Raw genomic sequence first — 19,738 nt, 5'->3', positions numbered from 1 at the left:
CTGTACTCTACATATATTACAAAGTAAATGCTGTGGTTTCTTTAAGGCTGAAATAAGCAGAATACTTAACTAAAAACTGGACAGATGGCAAACCACTCATCGTTCTTGCCTTTCTGTTTTGTACTTGCAACATAGCACTTGGAAGTGCTAAGTATGTTAGACTATAAGAAAAAGAATATCTTAAATGTGTTTCAAGCTATGCTCATATGTTTGAAATCTAAATGTTCTGTAATAAGTTATGTACACAAATAATGAGCCTTGAACATGTAACTTTTAACAGTACAAATATCAGTTTTCCTTCAGAGACTGTTTTCAAATTATTCCTAATGTTCTATCCATATCAGAAAGATATAGCAGATTAGACTATAAAACTAGAGGCAAAATTTGAATGATAGCTCTGCTTTTAAATATTCTTTATTCTGAGTAGATATTCTGAGTAGTTATTAAGGCTTCATTTTTGAAGGTAAAGTAAGCAATAATGCAGGGAAGGCAAGGATCCAGGAGGTGCTGAATAGTGAAGTGTGCATGGGGCTGCGTTAATAGTGTCAAGTGCTAGGGATTTTTCTTTTAACTCCTTGTCTCTGTTTGCTTGCTGAAGTGATTTAATCAAGTAGGATCTTGTAGACCAACTTTTATGCCTGGATGGCTCCACTTGCAGCTCTTAAGTAATGTACCACAATCGAAGGGGACAACAATGGCACCTTTCAATCTCATTGCTTCTATGTAATGTTAAAGTGTTTTTATATCCCACGTATTAAAGTGTTTTGCACCTCATGTTGGTAGTGCTCTAGAATGGCAAAATCTGGTTGTTGATTTAGTTACTTCAAGTGGCATTTCTGCTGTTAGCGATAGGTAAGTTCTAGTGCAAAGTGCATAATTTAGACTTTTTTTAAAATCCCCCATCACACAGTGGTCACTCTCAATCCTACAAAGCATCTCAGATCTTTTCAGCAGAAGTGATAGAAGACCCCCCGGTATGCTGATGACTCATGACTGCAGAGGAAAAGCTATCTCGTTCTATTTTTTGTTTAACTCTTGAAAATTCTGTGAGATTGTCACTCTGCATTTATGTGATAAGAAAGAGTTGCAAAACTCACTGAACAACTTAAGGAGCACACACATAAGGATCATTTGAAGGTGTGCTTTTAAAATGAGAACAAGCAAGTATTGTAAAATTCTTTTTTTGGGGAGGGAAGTTACTTGCCTTAACAGCTAATGATTCTTATAATCATCAGGACGGGTTATAGCTGAGTTTTGTGGGTGTGTTTTAAGTTTAAAAAAAAAAAAAGGCAGGTTTAGGAGCAGATGTTGATGAAGTCTAGTTAAAATTGACCCAGATTTCTGAGCCTGCTTGGCCACTTGATGCTGTATCATTCAGCAGCAGTGTGGAGTGGAATCTACCTAAAACTGAAAACGTGCTTTCATCTGCAGCAGCCATATATAGAGTTTTCTGTTGATAGTATACATATTTTACTTAAGAAGCTGCCAGTTGTATTTTGATTACTCTTTTTAAAGAAAGAAAAATTGGCATCATGACTTAGAAAATAAAATTAAATGACAAAAACTTGGAGTAGTTCACATGAACAGCTGCACCTTTTCAAAAGCATTTGTGCATTTGTGAATGCTTCTATTTAATGTGTTGCTAAAACAAATATTTCTTTGCTTTGAAAATCTATCTGTGTATAAGTACATGTTGCCTCCTAAGGGAAGGTGGTAGATTTTCATGGTTAAATGTGTCCCCTTTCCAGGTTCCTCAGCATCACCCAAACCAACTGTTATATCTGCCAGCAGTGCAGCAGCTAGCAGACTGGCTGGACAAGGTTGTGATTTAATTATTCCCACAGGTATCACAGCACTGAATGGATAACGCCCTTGTCTCTGCTGGCACTGTACTAACTCCTCCTTCCCTTCAGTCATTTGATTTACTGTTACTTGGAAGCGTAATTTCTAGGGGCTTCTGGTGTTCCTGGTTTCTGGATTTTAACTGTTCACTAAGTAATCTCTGCTTCCCTTTCTATCTGCTACTTTTTGCGCTATAATGTTAAAAACAAATTACTACTAACACAGTAACTACTAGGTGTGTAAAAAAGTTCTTTTATTTTGGTTAAAGCTGAAACTCATGGCATTCTTTTTGCACCAAATGTTCCTATTTTCCTGTAAAACAGAGTATGAGGTGGCGATCAGGAATTTCTAACACCCAAGCTTGGCTTTGCCATTTGACTCATTTTGTGCCTATGGGCAAATTACTTAACATCTCTGTTTCCTTCTGTGTAAAAGGAGAAAACTCATTCTGTTACCTCATAAGGGTGTTGAGAGGATTAATTACCTAATGTTTGCACAGCATTTTGAAGGCATAAAGGATACAGTAGTGCTTGATGTTGAAGGAGTATCTCGAGGCATCTTTATAGATGTTTTTTCCAGTCACTTATTTACATAAATAACCAGCAGGGCTAAGGTAACTGTAAGTAGCCATCAGGACTATTCAAAGCATGTGACAGCAGCAGTAGTCAAAATTGTTTACGAATAAATAAAAAAAACCTGCTTTTAAAATGATAGAATTTGGCAGTTTTTACTGTTTAGTATGCTAGGAAATGATTTTTCAAAAATAAAACATAGAATCTGTAATGTCCTGTACTAGCTTGAAAATACTAAGTAGACACTGAATATGTGCTCGTGGACCCTAAATATTTTGATTTGATGCTAGCAAATGCTTCTTTATTGCTGTTTTCATGCTGTTGGTGCATGGAATTAATTGTTCCTAAACCAACAAGCTAAAAAAATCTGGAATACCTAAATAAGCTACACTTCCTTAATGATGGCTAAATGTGCCTTTTGGAAAGGATAACGTTCATTAGAAAGAAAATCTGTTTTGTCATGTCTTAAGTTATACTCTGTGGCAACAATTTTTCTAAGCTGATAACATTCATTTAGTGGTTTGCAGGGTGTAAACAAACTTTAGATTTGCTAAATCCAGGAGATTGTTCAATTTCTGGCATGTTAAAAACACAGATAAAGTAATGAACAGGTATCTAAAATGGTTTTAAGGTTGGTTTCGTGCTTTCAGGTAAGCTCCCTTCAGCCTATTGCCAAGTAAAAGTACTGAGATGCACATACTCTGTATCTGTTTTTAATACAATTTTCTTGAATTCATCTTGAAAATTTACATATTTATCAATGTGTCTACTTTCACCTCATTCTCCTTTTGCATGTGCAGTTGTGCAAATCTTCCATACTCCTATTAATTCCTTAAACAAAACAAAAAACAACCGTCTCAATTACTTGCTTTGTGTCTAACACAGGGGGTAGAGCTCAGCAGAAGAGCGGACCTGTTGTGTTAGCAGATGAAGTAAAGAATCCAGCAATGGAGAAGTTGGAATTGGTGAGAAAGTGGAGCCTAAATACTTACAAGGTATGTGGACTTAAATTTGTATCTGCATATATATTCTAGAAATGAGTTTGCAACTAAATCGGACTACGGCTTTTGAAGAATTGCACTGTAATATGAAAGGAAATCATTTGTCATTTCAGTGAGCATAAACAAGAATGTGCATGGAAGACTTAGTTCTCTTTGTAAGACTGGATAAAGGTACTGATTTAACGAGGAAAAGAACGTTGTGTATCTGATGCCTCCTTCAAAATAGAGAATGTACGGATTTCAAAATTTAATACTTGTGATTAAGTCGTCTTGCTAAGCTGACTGCTGATACAGTAGAACTTTATCTGATGGAAAAAGTTAGGTGAATCTACAAGTTATAAACTTGTTGATTGCAATTCTGATATTTGTTTTATATTAACTCAATTTTTTTTCTTAGCGTTGTAATTGTTGTTTCCAGTTTGTCTGTTTTACTTTTGTATGGCACTTGTAGAAGTGCTTAAAGCACACCAGTTTGCCAGAAGTGACTCTTCTTAAAATAGCCACAAAGTAAGGAGAAGTTGCCAGGAAATGTATTACAGTCAGGAGCTAAGACTAATTGTGAAAAATAACTTTCCATTGTGGATGAGACTCCAATGGCAGAGATGGGGACTGCTAGATATGCATCAGTGGGAGCTACGTCAGGCCATAAAGAGGTAAAGAATCGGCTTTAAAAAGGTTTTTCTTATAAAGCAGAGGTCCGAATTCCCTCCAATGCCTTGAATCCAGGTAGGACATTCTCCCCAGTTCAGTATAGTGAACGTAGACATTGCACTCACTAGAAAAGGTTTGTTGTTCGTTGTGTTAGAATCAGAAATTTGACCCTTTTTATGTCCAAAAAGCATATTTAGTTTGGTTAAGGACAATATTTCAGTTTGTGCACGTACAAGCTTGCCTTGTTTCTCTTCAGAAAGGTGAATTTTTTTTTTTTGCTAGTTATCTTGTAATAGCTAAAAGAGCATTGGTTTTTAGTGAATCTTTCTCAATGACTACAAGTCTGAAATCTTTAGAAGGATAGATCAATAATGGCTAATCATAATTTCTTCCAATCCATCTTTCTTCCTAAGGACTTTGTTATGTACTTTTTACTTTAGGTTTCTGTTTCCAGGTTTTATTACCAATCTCAGCCAGTTCACGTGCTTATTGCAAGTATTGCTCTTTGCCTGCTTTGGCAGTTACATTCAGAAATCATACCCATCTGTGAAATGATGATTAAGTATGCCCGTATGTGTTTTGTATACCTTACTATTTTGTCTCTTGTGCATCTCCATGAATGAGAACAGAAATAAGAGGAGGGTATAAATTATGTTTAAGCAACTGCTTCCCAGTGAAAAATCACAGGAAGTTGACACTACTGGCCTAGCCTAACTATGAATTTTCAAAGACTGCTTAGCTTTCTCCCTAAGCTTATAGGCTTGTAAAACTAGTTCATTGCCTTTGCAGATACTGGCCCTCTTCATTAAGACCTGCCCTGAGAATCAGTTGTTAACAGGTTGAGAGCTTGTTGATTAAAATTAGAGACCAAACCAATAAAGGGCATCTGGTGGTTGGGGTCCACTACAAGCCAACTAATCAAGGGGAGCTTGTTGACAAGGCCTTCTTACATCAGCTGCAAGAGGTGTCATGTTTGCAGGCTCTCATCCTGATGGGGAATTTCAGCCACCCAGATATCTGCTGGGGAAAACAACGTCGTGACCTGCAAGTAATCCAAGAGACTCCTGTTGTCCGCTGATGACAACTTTCTGTTTCAGATATTGGACAGACCTACCAGAGATTAAGTGTTTCTGGAGCAGGTCCTCATCAATGTGGAACAGATTGTTAGAGGGGGGGGTTAAGATTAGAAGCAGCTTGGGCTGCAGTAATTATGCCCTTATCATGTTCATGATTGCAAGGAACATGGGTCTGGCAAAGAGTAGAATCAGGATCCTGAACTTCAAGAGAGCGAACTTGAAACTGTTTATGGAGTTGGATGAGATCCCCTGGGGAACTGTCTCTGGGGACAGAGAAACAGAACAGAGCTGGCAGCACTTCAAGGATGCCTTTCTGAGAGCACAAAAGCTCTCCATTCCCCAGAATAAAATCAGACAGAAATTGGGCTTATCCAGCTCAGAAAAGAGAAGGGTCTCAGGAGATTCAGTGTGGCCTTCAGGTGCCTGAAGGGTGCTAATTAGCAGCAGGGGGACTGTCTTTTTACATGATTCAGTGGGATCCTGGGCAGCCTAGTGACTGGCAGTGCTGCCCAGGGGGTTGGAACCAGTTGATCCAACCAGTTCCTTCCAACTGTGAGGCCAGTCTATGAGTCCTTCCAATCTTCTCCCTAGTTATCATGAGTTAGCCTCAGAAGGAATTGCTTGTTTGCCATGATCTAATGGCAAGAGCTTTTTCCTTTACCTAGACTTCTCTGGATGAGAGAAGTTCTTTCAGTTAAGAGTTAATATGGATGCAAGTTGCAACTCTTCTTTGCTTTCAGTAGTTTTAGTAAGCTTACCTATTTTTTCAGACAATTTCTTAAACTTTAAGGAAGAACATACTAAATGTATTTTCTAAACCTCTTTAGTAGTGGTCTACTAATTTGAACTGTCCAATAATGTCTCTGTTCATCCTTTAATGTACACAGTTTAAAATAACTTTCTTTAAATTTATTTCTGCAGATCTTTTATTTGACAGAATTGATTTTCTTAATATGCCTAGGATGCCTTCTCACTTGTTAATGACTGTAATTATGCTGGACAGTGTTTTTATAAGTACTTTTTTAGAACAAAGCAAAATGGAATTTATGTGAAATATTCTATTTGCTAGTGAGAGAGTATAGGAAATTGTGTTTATACCAGTCCTCTTGTAACTAGAGTAAATGGAAATAGTAGCTAGGTACATCTTCTTAGTTGCTCTTGTTCAATATTCAACTTTAGTTTTAACAAAGTAGGCAGAATAAATATTTCAGATGACTAATTCTCATTTGAACTGTTGTCTTTTCAGATATTTTGCTGTAACTTCTGGGGAAAATATTCCCGTGTAATTTATTTTTACTCCTCCTCCCCCCCGCCTCCCCCAAAATTTTCTTCTTTAAGTTACATTTTCTCTTGGATTTCCATAGGTATGTGAGAATCAGCTTTTTCTTTTTTAAATAGCCAGCACTTATTTAATTTTATTTTTTGTTAAATACTTCATGAACTTACCAATCTTTTTGCTAAGCCATATTTTCTAATTTCACTTGCAAGACTTGGTGTTTCTGATGTATTCAATGATGATATGATTTGTGCTCTTCAAAATTTCTGAATCTTGACAGAAAAATCTCCTAGATTAACTGTGTTCGTTCTTGTTAATTGATTGAATCTAGTGAAATAGTCCAAATGCTCTGTACCTTCTAATCCAAAGTTTATCAGTTATATGACCAACTTGTTCAGCTAAATCCTTCTTGAGTCTTTCTTTTATTTGTCTATTAAACTTAAAAAATACTGAAAAGTTCTAACAGGTATTATAAGTCTGTCTGTCCCCTTTGAAATTAAGGAAGGACTGGACTAAACTGAATTCCTTGGAGACCCTGGAAAATCCAGTGCTGTAATGTGTTTTGGGAATGTGAATTAAGATAGGGTTGGTCTTTATGTCTCTCAGCAAAACTGAAGTCTTGTGCTTGGGTGAAGTTGTAGCCTTGTCTATTACTGAGTTTGATTGTAATCCTGTTTCTAGCAGTCATTCTTAAAACATATAGTTTAATTTTTATCTTCACAGATTAACTTGAATTTAATCATAGCAGCAAATAATCTGTTTTGCCGAGGGAAGTTGCACAGTTTTGCCACATTTCTGCTTTACAAATTACTTTTATGTATCGGTCAAGGGAAGCCCAAATGGTGTGTCTTGGGAGCCTTGCTCTCATGTTGGTCTCTGGTCTCTGGCAGAATGTCACAGACAATTGGAACATGGTAGCTGTCACAGCCATTGGCTGGCTGGTTCAGCCTTGTAAGGGCAAGACTTGCTGCCCACTGTATAAAGAAACTGCAAGGATGCCTCAGAATGTTTATTTTCAGACCCAAATAGAATTCTTAACAATCAGCTCCATTTTATAGGTGTGTTACTAACGAAAAACGCGTTTTTGTTTTACATATTAGTGAAAGTTTTAAGTCAGCTTTAAAAAACATGCTGAAGACTCCCTTCCATCCATCTTCTGCTCCTTCCTTAGAAAAAGAGATTAAAAAATTTACACGTTCTCAGGGCCTTAATGGAAATTCCAAAAAATAACAGGGATTATCTGGAATAGGATGGTTAGTAGACAAAGTCTAAAAGATCACGGAGCAGAAATTGTTATGCAGAACTGGTAATATTCTCATTAACTGCCTTGAATATCGTGGGCTAAATAATTGCTTCTTTTAACTTATAAGATTCACTGAACCTAAAGAGAGATAAGCATTCTTTTACTTGAGAAACAATTAGTTATACTCTTGATTTGCTAACTTGAATATTCATATTAGTAGGAGTTGAGACTTGTCCAACTGTTCTTGCTGAGTCCTGATGAACTTCTAAAGAGTGTGGTGGTTTTTTTTTCAGTTTGTTGTGCAAACTTATATTGGGAGGGGTGATTGTGAAAGAATTGTGTGTGATTATCTGTCCCTTGAAGCTGAAAATGGGTGTATACTGTGATGTCTTGGATATATTTGATTCTTTATAATTTAAATTTCTTTCCAGTGTACACGTCAAATCATCTCTGAAAAACTGGGTCGTGGCTCAAGAACAGTGGATCTGGAGTTGGAAGCTCAAATAGATATACTGAGAGATAACAAAAAAAAGTATGAAAATATCTTGAGACTGGCACAGACTCTGTCTACACAGCTCTTCCAGATGGTACATACCCAAAGGCAACTTGGAGATGCTTTTGCTGACCTGAGTTTGAAATCATTGGAACTTCATGTAAGACTTTTATGGTGTTTTAAAAAAATATGTAATGAAACGGCAGAGATGAAGATAAGCCTAATTGACTTGTGCAGGTTGTATGGTAATTAGCAGCCGGTCCTATAAACATTTGTTAACAACATTACGTATTCTTTTTGTTAAAAGCATCTGTAATTCATTTAAAACTGTAGCATATCACTGGAGTTACTGTAGTTCTTAAGTGTTTCTAAATGTTTGCCTTTAGCTGATGATTGGACTTGGCAACTGACAACCTTGCTTTGTATAGAAAATGCATTTTACTATTCCTTTTTTCTTCTAATGAGATATCAAAGTGTTCTGGAGCATTACTTCATGTCAATTACAGGATTTCTTTTGGGAAATGTGCCTCACAGTGGGTAGAGTAGGGCATATTACTTCACTTCTGCATGTTTAATGTGAGTAAATGATTCTTCTGCAGTAGAGTCAAGCACTGAGATTTCATCTTGTAGTCTTTTTTTAATCATAATAATGCTGCTAATAGGACTAATTTTTCCTTTTATGTTTGGAGTTTCTGAGCAAGGGAGGCAATCTTCGGATATCTGCATTTGGGTTGTTCTTACAAGTTTACAAATGCATGTAGCACTGTCACTTTATCACTCATCACAAAACTCTTGTAAAGAAAGAGAAGATAGATGTTGCGTACAAAAAAAAAAAGTTGGTTTGCTTCTATGTAAATCCTTCTGTACTTCCAGTGTTAAATCAATTTCATGCTCTTCCTGATCTCTTGGGAAATCAGTACCGAGGGGCTTAGTGATTCCCTGGAACGTAGCTGATGAAAAAGCCCAAATTTAGTTTGTTGTTATTAAATGTAATACTTCTGTTTACTTTTCCCTTTTCATGATTGCCTGTTCTCATTGAGTTTTAGGGAAAAAGATGGAGTTAATGTTTGTGTAGAACAATTTTAACCACTAGCTAGTTTAAAAAAATAAATAAATCAGACATGCACTGGAGTACAGAAATTTTTAATATTATAGCCTAACAGTTGAAAATCTCAAAATATGCCACTTCTAACAGGTAAGAAATTAAATCTCCTAAGAGGAGTAGTTTTGAGTTATCAGTTGATTCTTGACTCAAGTATGGGTATGTGGTTTGTGGCAGAAGTTAGTGAGCGTTGTGAAGTGCATGCTGAAGCTGGATGTTTCTTCTGAAACCTGGATTAATCTGGAATCGTGCTCTTATTTAATGAATGGTTTTTTCATGAATAGCTTGTATTTCTAGTGGGAATATAGTTCCTCCAGGTTCTTTCAGCATTTTTTACTGGTCTTGGAATTTGTTTCAGTCATTCATCTCTTATGTAGATTATTGAATGGGGCTGTTCATGAAAATCAAATAAAGGTTTCTGCTGCTGTAATAAAAGTTATCTAACCTTTGCCTCTTGGAGACTTGCCTGATGTTTGTCTGTTTCCTCTGTGTTTTTCCTTTGTTTAATCTGTACTGTATTGCCATCTGTAGCCTGGCCTGTTCTTGAATGTTTGAATAACTTTGCCTCTGAAACTTGTGCAGGAGTAAAAGTAAAATTTCCGAACAGTTCAGTGTTCAATTTGATAAATAGAAAAAAAGAAACATAACTTGTTATAGGTCATATTTTTTTTAAACATGTTAACAAAATAAGATCTTAATATGGTATCTACAGAGGCATTACTTCAATATGTTTTGCTGTTTCTGTTTTGGATACAAAGATAACTCCTGGTTCCAGGCTCATATGCCTCTAATTATATAGAGTGGTGAATTCCAGTTGTAATTGACCTGTGCATAGAGCATGAACTGAGTATAAACTCCCATACAGAAAGGATTTCCTGTCTTTCATAAGAGGTATCTGCAGAGGTCATGGACAAAACTCAAGTTTTATATGAAAGTATGAACCAGTAAAAAGACAGCTTTGGTGACTAGCACATATGTTTTAATATGACAGACCACTGCAGTCCCATCCTTACCCTCCTGCTTTGAACTGGTAGTTTTGCTCATTTGTGTCTGCAGTAATCTGGGTCACAGGACCAGCTGGAAGGCTAATTGTGGGCTTGCCCATAGGAGGGAAAGATAGCACTAAATACTGCCAGAAGGGCAGTCCTACTTCAGCTTTTGTCTTTGCCTATACGCTCTTATTCTCTGTGCTCGTGCTTATGTTGCTATCTAGTTAGCAATGTGAGAGCAAAACCAGCTGAAAATATTTTTCTTGATTTCAGAGGATCTGTAGTGATCTGGCTGCCTACACATAAGCAGTGTCTAAAAGAAAGGAGATTTGAAATATTCTAGCAGCATTTTTAGGCCCTTAGCTCATGAAAATTTGCCTTAAGTTCTTTGTATTTTCTCCATTAAACTGCTTGTTTCCACTACATCTCGTTTTCTACTTTTTCTAGAGACTTCTTCTTAACCTTGTCCATTAGCCTTTCTGTCATGAAGTCATTCATGTTTACATGAAATACCATTTGGCTTCAGCGTCTCATCTAGACAGATGAAAAGAAAATGGGAGAGTACAGCACTTCTGACTCAGCTATTGGCAGGGTGCAAGGCTAAAAAGACCGATTTCCAAATATGTTCCTAGTGTTTTATAATCCTTACAACCAGAAATTGTACTGTTTTATGAGAACTCCCATCTGCAGAATATGAAGATGCCATATGGATGACATAAATAATTGGACTTATTTGGCATCCATGCATTAGGAAAATTGTTGCAGCCTTGATCAGTGCTTATGCTCCTGTCAAAAAGAAAAAAAAAAGGCACTAAGAATCATATATCCAAATGTGACCAAAATGCCTTGCAAATAATTTCTCCCTGATCACTTTGAAGTTTGTGGCTAATGCACATTTTTACTTGCTAACTGTTATAATGCTCAGCTGTTTTGGTCATTTACAGCCTATTAAAACATGGTAAGATTTTCTAAATTCAGTGCTCTTTTCCAGAATGTGTAAAGAGTAAAAATTGTCAGCTAATTAATGCTGTGTGCCCTTGTGAGTTATTTTACTGTATTTAATGTAGTAGTATTCCTGTTGGCATTAAAGAATTACCGAGGCAATCACGTGAGAGATGCTGGATTAAAATAGTACTGAATGACAATGTAAAAGTCACATCAGCATTTTTAAGTAGCGTTTAAGATTTCAGAGTTGAAGGGAAAAATAATTCTGAAATAGCATTTAAGATCGTATGGTATCAAAACTGTATTGAGTACTTTACATATGTTAGAGAGATTTCATAAAAACTGTAAACTGAGTATTGTATTGAAATCTTGCACATTTAATTGTAACTGTATCCTAACTTAAGTGGCAGAATTTGTATGTCTGTGTTTTTGTCTTTTATATAGTTGCTGATGAATGTTATGATTTGAAATGATGTGCAGTTTTGTTTTCTCTGCTCTCTGTTTATAGGAGGAGTTTGGCTACAATGCAGATACGCAGAAACTTCTAGCTAAAAATGGAGAGACTCTTCTCGGGGCTATTAACTTTTTTATTGCCAGTGTGAATACATTGGTGAATAAAACAATTGAGGATACATTATTGACTGTGAAACAATATGAAAGTGCCAGGTAGTTATTCTATGTCTAGCTATTTTCATTACAAATTAATATTCAGGGAAAAAAACTTTCTATCAGTTTAGTTCTTGTATTTGAGCAACTAACCTGTTAGCTATAAAACTTGTCAGAAAAACACAATTCTTGTATAACTGGGTTTTAACATTAGCCACCTCATTACGCATATCTTCAAGTGTTTTGTAAATGTTCTATTGTAGGCATAATTTTACTTCATAGCTTTATTTCTTTAACAAGTTAGTAGCTATTATATCCCTGTCTGCTAGCTTAAGGTGATTTTCTACACCACGTAACAGTTTGAGATTAACCATTATATATCTAGCAATATTGTAATTAGTGAAATCATCTTTGAATGAAAGACAATTTATACTGAGCTTCTTTTGATGCCCAGTGCGTGTAATTCACACTTCAGTTTTCATGTAGAAGTTGCAAGTTTAGTCTAGAAAGGGGAAAACAAAGAGGCATTTCTTAATGTGCAAATAGACATCGATAATGGGTTTCCCGTCCTGGAATTTACTTTACTCTGGATGCAGTGCAGAACTTTAAGCTAGGCTTCCTTCTTCTGTGTGGCTGCAGTTGTGATCTTTATTGATGCTTTGTTCTTTTCTGACTTTCAGGTTCAGAGTATAGTGTCTTTCTTCTAATTTGCTGAAAGATGTAGTTAATGCATATTTATTTTTGCTATTTATAAGTCAAAAATTGCTGGTTTCTTGAGTTCTGAAGGTTTTTTCCTGCCTTTTTTCGTTGCTGTTCTAATGCTTAGGCATTTTATAAGCAAAGTAGCAAGTTATTGCTTTTATATTTAGTTTAACTTTCAAAAGGCCTGAAAAGTATAATTAACCTCAATGTAAAGAACTAAACTAAAATAAAAATCAGTCCATACATTTTTGAGGCTTTCTCTTGAAATGTTATATAAAATAAATCTATGATTGTTCTTGTCAGTTATTCTGAATGTATGGTTCTTCTGTCCTAAAATACCTTCATGATTTTTTTCTTTTCATTCATTAAAGAAAGTGTTTTGTTGCTTTGATAAAACAAATATATATTTATATATAACTAGTCTTTGCAGTGAGAGAATAGTTCACATTTATTTGTGCCTCATCTTTCCTCTCTCCTTTTGGACTTCAGTATTCATCAGTTTCCCACCGTTCCGTCAGTTCTTTATTCATCTGTTTCCTTTTTGGAACTAAGTCATACGTTCTTTAAATAAAGCCTGAATCTCAGTGGCAGTGAGAATCAGGAAGGGCCCTGTGAATTCTATAATTACTGTTATCTCAGAAAATATGTATTCTTTTGGAGTGCTTGTGCCACCAGCCCAGAAGTCGTTTGTATTAACAGTTTTTAGTTCTGTTTCTTCCAGTTTCAGAAGTATCTATGTGAGAGAGAGTATTTACAAAGTCAGAAATAGGTTGATTTGTTCCTTTAAAATTGGCATCCATTACATGTTGATACAGTGCATTCCATTATTTTAAAACTAAAAGAAAACTATGGGAGGAAGAGCCCTGCTTTGGGCAGGGCTGTCCATGACCCTGACTGATTTCTGGCTATTGTCAGTTGCTATACCTGGTCAAGTGCTACATGGCACTGAAGGCGGTGAACAAAGGAGCAGTACTGTACAGTAGGAGAAGGGAACAAAAAAAGAGAAAGATGAGACACAGTAACAACCTATCTGCACTAATGTTTTTAAATATAAAAATAGTTTATCTGGCAAGGATCCATTGTTCAGTAGGCTTTTATGTAACAGTGGAAAGCAGAAGAGAAATTTAGTGATATCCTTACACGAATAATATTCCACAGGTGTTTTTCCCTGAAAAGTATAATACCTGAAATTGCTTTATACTGATGAATAGAAAACTTAATATGAAATAATTTTGTTAATGAAAATTTACTCAGTGTTTCTAAAGTCAATGCTCAATAGAATAAAATGAAACTTTAAAGTATTCTAAGTACAGGACTATTTTGATATATTTTTTTTCCATTGAAACAAGAGAGAAGGTATTACTGTGTATGTCTTTATGTGATAAAAGGTACCATCTAACATGGAAGGATATCAAGGAGGCTTAGTTTTGGGTTTTGTTTTTTTTTTTTAGATAGTGGTATATGAAGACTAGATGGGTCAACTGAAATGTTATCAAGCAAGTACCTATGCATAACATGAGTTCCATTTTTACTAGCAGTGCCTAGGACAGAATTTCACATTTTGTGCTTTTTATTGTTGGCACGTGTTTACTTTTTAATTATTGCTGACTCTGGTAGATAAATTAAAAAACACTTAATCTTATTCACAAGCTGGATATAAGCATTCATTGCAGAATTAGCTCAAGTGTTTACTTGAGTAACTCAAGCGTTTATTGTTAAGACTCAGCTCCCTCAGTGGCTGTGTTGGTCCAGTGTATCTGATTTCCTATGGAAATTAGATGGACCATCAAGAGGGTATAAATAACATCTTTCAGCCTTTCTATTCTCAGGGCAGGCAACTTCCAAAACAGTTCTGGTGTAGTGACTGTAATTGTAACGTTTTAAAATCTTTGTGAGACAGTAAGTGAGCCACTGCTCACTTAAAGGAGATGTCCAGCTCTTAGTGCTTCTCTTGCTCTTGCTGCAAACTTTTAATGAGCTGACTTAACAACAGAAATATTACGATAGACTAGTTCTGACTAGATAACTGAGTTAATAAGCCGAGATGTTCCAGGAAAGAACCTGACCACTGAGGCCAGCACAAAGCAGGAACAGGCTGCCCAAGGAGAGCATCTGTCCCTGGAGGTGTTTAGGACCAAGGCTGTATGGGGCCCTGGGCAACCTGATCTTGTGCTTGATCTAGTGGCTGGCAACTCTTCCTGCAGCAGGGGAGTTGGAAGTTGATGATCCTTGAGGTCTCAAACCATTATATGATTCTATGAAAACAGAAGGTTGGAAGCATGTGGGTGAGACAGGAACAGAAGGGCGAGGGTATTTGTTGAGGCTTTTTTATATGATGTACCTGAGAGTGTTGTTTTTTCTTCCTCCTATTTATCAAGAAAATTGACAAGTTTCATCACTTTGTTTTCTATACTTGACTATTTTGTTAATTTGCTATTGTAATTGACCCTATATGTGAAGTCTGTTTTGAGGCATTTAGCCTTTAGATTTTTTCCTACCCCTCTTTCTTCTCAGGATTGAGTATGATGCTTATCGAACAGACCTGGAAGAACTTAATCTTGGCCCTCGTGATGCAAGCACTCTACCAAAGATTGAGCAATCACAACAGATGTTTCAAGTGCATAAAGAGAAATATGACAAAATGCGTAATGATGTATCTATCAAATTGAAATTTTTGGAAGAAAATAAGGTAAGCTACAACTTCTCCTGGTGTTGTACTTACATTTTGTCCTGGAAGTCTCTGCTTTCCTAAAAATGTGTTAGCTATTTCATCTTAAAATACATCTTAATCTAGAAGTAGAGCAAGCAAAGAAAATAACCTACATTTTCAGAATTAGTGTATTGCTGGATAATATAGTTCTAGAGGAGACAATTTTAAAAGGCCTTAAGTAAATTAGTGCAATTACAGATGACGACAGCAGTAAGATTTTGTTGATACGAGAGGCTTAATGTGTACTGACATAGGAGGAAAAATGTAATATCTAATCATTAATAAAGGCATATAACCCCTGATTTAAGATTACAGTAATATTTACATCTAAAAGTGCTGTCCTGGGGGATATGCATCAAGAAATTAAAAAGAGCTGTGAAGAGGTTTCTTCAGAATGAAAATTCCTGTAATAATAATAATAAAAAAAAAAACTGAATTGAAAATTGCAGCTCTCTATAGTTAATGCCCTTACAGTTTCCTAATTCTAAACTTTTGAACTGTAGGCTTGAAGTTTTTGTCCCCAGCGGTGTTCGTTCAAGCTGCGCCATTTCATCTCTGCCCTCCTAATGACAGGACTCTTACCCCCTCTTATTCTGCTTGCCAGACAAAAATACAATTGTCATACAGGACGCACTGTTAAACTGTGCTTTTTTTGGTAACGATCTCCTTCTAAATTGTTTCTAATTAAATTATTAAAAAGGTGGTCTTTCAAGATCTGAATTTTGTTCATTAATTAGATTGTTTAGGGAACGCCAGTGAAGCTAGCTTATCAGTGACAGTCTTGAATTAGATCAAGCATCCTGTTAACAGTTGCAGCCTACAAATTTTGTTTCCTTCCTACTGCTTCCCCTCCCGCCCCCCCAATAAATACAGAAGGGACTGTCACATGCTTAAACCTTTTTATCACTGGTTAACTCTTCTTTGTTTTAATATTGGAGATGTCAAAATATTTTCTAATGGGGGGGGGGGGAGCATGTAACCTTGTTCCCAAATAAGACATGGGAAGGACTTTCTCTACTTTCAAATATTGGCTTATATATTTCTTTACTAAGAGCTTTACTGAAGTAAATTCCCTTTTGCTGTTTTCTATTTATTTTGTAGAATCCTGTATGTTTTAAAGGTTTAACCTTAATTCTAAATCTGTGAAGTATTTTTTTCTAGTTTGCATCCATCTCTGGATTTTCGTTCTTCTGTTGCCCCAAATGTTTCCTGGGATTCAGTGGGAGGCAGTGATTACTGAAGTGTTATGTTTCTTCCAATCCAACATATTTATTCCTTTGTCCAGTGTCAGCCATCTTTTGTCAATATCAACGTAGTGAAGCTCCTGTTAGACCTCATAATGATCCTGCAGATAGTATTAGTAAATAGAAATGCACAACTGATTGACCAGATAATCATAATACCCGTTATAGACACTACTACTAATTTTTAGGCATATATGAAGTATATGCGACTGGTCTTAAGGTGATTACATTTTATGTTGTAAGGGTTATTAAATAGAATCATAGAATGACTCAGGTTGGAAAAGACCTCAAAGATCATTGAGTCCAACCACGACCTAACTTGTATAATCAGTAAGTATTAAGTCTAACAGAAATTAACACGTAATTCTTACAATCAGAGATGTTCTACTTCTTCCAAAGGTATGTGATGGCAATTGCTATGAAGCCTCATAATTTAAACACCTATAAATACAGCATGTGCCTGACTGGAAGGAGGAGGAAGAAGAGCCTGATAGATATAGTTGCGTATGTATTTGTAATATAGCTGCTTCAGCTGGTGGTGTGGTGCACTCATTCTTTTTAGGAGATGGCTTAAGCTGAAGACCATATAGGATGCAGAGCTCCCAAGGGGGAGAGCAATCTTAATATTGCTGAGTCATTATTATTAATAGATTTTGTAAAGGTTCTGAATCAAGAAGTAGGCTGATATTTGTTCAGTGTCTAATTAGACAGGTTTTTTAGGTAAGAATGGTATGATAGCCATATGTTGCATTGTGTTGCTGATTTTAAAGCCCTTGGAGTCTTCTATATGCTGATACAGGATGTAGAACACTGTAGTCTCAAGCTTAGCAGCCTATTTTTTATTTTTTTTAACTTATTGTGCTACAGAAAACAAGGTGTTGAGAGGGAAGCGTGTGTGGGGGGAAGAAGACAATATTTTTAAAACTTTAAATGTTTAGAACATCCAGGGGTGAAAACTCAGTTCCAACCTACATTATCTTGCATACAAAATGTAAAATTTGCATCTTCTTTTTAGACTACATCTATTTTTGTTTATCCACAAAGTTCAGTTTTACTTTGAGACTTGAGTTTGCCAGGTGTATTGTGGAGTGCTTACTCAGCTTTTAATTAAGAATAAATATGCATATAGTTAATTAAGAGGGAACAGTAACTTAATGAATGTTCGACTGAAAAGGCACGATGGCTTTTTGACAGTCATGTTAAGCACACCTTGGAACCTGTATTCTAGCAACTAGAATTGGTCCCTGGAATGGATGCTACAACTTAGTGCTTAACATTTGGCCTTTAGCGCTGCAGTCTAGCAGTGACTTGTAGACTCAGAAGAAAGTGGTCTATTCCTCGTGGCTATGCCTCTTCTCTGACTGTGCTTTCTCTGCGCTTACGAAAGTGTTTTTGCAGCTGTGCGTAGATCCAGGTTAAAGCAAATACATTGTTGTCTGGTTAGTTTTAATCTAGATGTTGCACATCTAGATGTGCTCCCTAATCCAACTGACTGCATGACTGCCTAAATATTTTGCCAGTGCAGGGCTAAGGAGAAAAATAGTATGAAAGTAGGAATTGGTGGGTGATTATGGGAATGGGTAAGGCTGGAATTTTTTCAGGGAAATCTGGCCAGACTTGAACTTGGATTCTTGTATTCTAGTTCTCAGCTATGATTTCAGATTTTGTTTCAGAGGACATCAGGTGATCTGAGATATTACAGTTTTCTCTCTTGTCTCAGCTGGCTGCTGCTTCATTATAGAGCTTAAAGGAGGGGAGGTGGATATATACTTCTTAGTAGTGTGACAGGTTTTGCTTCTGTTCGGTTTGTTGGTATTTCTTGGGTTTTTTGTTTGTTTTTAGAAATTTTAATGGAGATGCCACAGCTATTTTTTAGATTCATTTAGTAATCAGCTTCTGAAGGAGCAAGGAAGGAGCAGTAACATCTTGAGTGAGGGATCTGCAGCACGGGCCTTATGAGGAGCGGCTGAGGGAGCTGGGATTGTTCAGTCTGGAGAAGAAGAGGCTCAGGAGAGACATTACTGCTCTCCATAACTCCAAAAGGGAGGTTATAGTGAGAGAAGAGGCTGATCCCCAGCTCATGTAACTAGTGATAGGGAATGTCCTGAAGTTGTGCAAGGGGAGATTCACACTGAACATTAGGAAAGGTTACTTCTCTGAAAGAGTGGTCAGGCACTGGAATGGGCTGCCCAGGCAAGTGGTGCAGTCACCTACCCTGGAGGTGTTCAAGGAACCTTCAGACTCTGTGTTGAGGGACATGGTTTAGAACCTGATATATGTGGGTGGTTGGACTGGATGATCTTATAGGTCTTTTCCAATCCTGGTGTTCTGTGAAAAGCGTGTATAGAATGTTTTACTTTAACATTTTTCTTAAATGAAGGCAATAAAGTGCTTCTGTACTAAATTGCATGGATCTCAAAAGAGCACGTTAGTTGAATAACCTGTAAAAGCAAATACAGTCAACTGGTAGGCATAGACTAAACCAGACCAGGGACAGTTTTGCGTTCCATCATGATAGAAGTAGGCTGTCCCTTTAGGACTGTGCTGATATCATTATCCCTTTGGGTTCAGTCAGCCGCTCCATTTCTTTGTTCTCTTCCATGTTGGCAAACTGGGCTCAAGGTCCTGTAGGGCTGGAAATGGGCACAGAGTCACCAGCTTAAGCAGTGGGATTCTTTGATGCAAGAGCAGGGCTGTGCTGGGCTGAGAATACATGGTAGGAAAAAAAGAACAAGTTTTGTCTACAGGGAAAAGCTGGAAAGATGCCTTTTCATCATACTAGTCATTATTCATGTTTGGATTTACTGAAAATGTTCACATTTGTTTGACTTAGACTTGATCAGCTAGCTTGACATTATAGACTAGGTAAGAAGAGAAACAGTGATGTCCTCCAGCTGCTCTTGTGCTCTTCTGCCTGCACTGTTATTGCTGCGAGGAGCTTTGTGTTTCACAACTACTTTATACTTCTATAATCAAAATATTGACCAAGTGCTATAAATCCTGCATTACCAGAGGTGGGCAAGAAGAAACATTGTTGGGAAAGAGCATCAGTTGCTTTTGACTTAGGTATACAAGAGCTAGAAAATACACTTCTTTGTAAGAGGGGCAAATAAATGAAATGTATACTTAAATGCATTTTATCATGTGCTGTGCTTGGCTTGCAGGTAAGTATATTGAGCAGAAGTGTGGCATCTACTTTCAAAGAAGCAAGTATTTGTAATCAAGTATTTGATAGTTGATAGCATTATCTGTTTAGTGAATTGCTTTCAGTCCATTTGTGGAGGCT

General features: G+C 36.6%; 1 protein-coding gene across 4 annotated transcripts in view; it reads left to right on the top strand.

Moving 5' to 3' along the window:
• The window catches only part of ARFIP1 (ARF interacting protein 1), a 38,469-nt gene that overhangs the window by 15,578 nt on the left and 3,153 nt on the right, over positions 1-19,738 (top strand). For 2 of the 4 annotated variants that reach the window (XM_031612167.2, XM_031612165.2), the window contains 5 exons: positions 1,749-1,844; positions 3,300-3,409; positions 8,093-8,314; positions 11,699-11,856; positions 15,013-15,187. In XM_031612167.2, the coding sequence (XP_031468027.1) occupies positions 1,749-1,844; positions 3,300-3,409; positions 8,093-8,314; positions 11,699-11,856; positions 15,013-15,187 (761 nt within the window). The remainder of the gene's footprint in view (positions 1-1,748; positions 1,845-3,299; positions 3,410-8,092; positions 8,315-11,698; positions 11,857-15,012; positions 15,188-19,738) is intronic. The other 2 variants (XM_031612166.2, XM_031612168.2) reach the window with 2 other exon arrangements.

The sequence above is a fragment of the Phasianus colchicus genome, chromosome 4 (assembly GCF_987193195.1).
Source record: "Phasianus colchicus chromosome 4, bPhaCol1.hap1.1, whole genome shotgun sequence".
Classification (NCBI taxonomy): Eukaryota; Metazoa; Chordata; class Aves; order Galliformes; family Phasianidae; genus Phasianus; species Phasianus colchicus.
The sequence above is the reverse complement of the archived record's forward strand: the minus strand, read 5'-3'. Positions and strand labels throughout refer to the sequence as shown.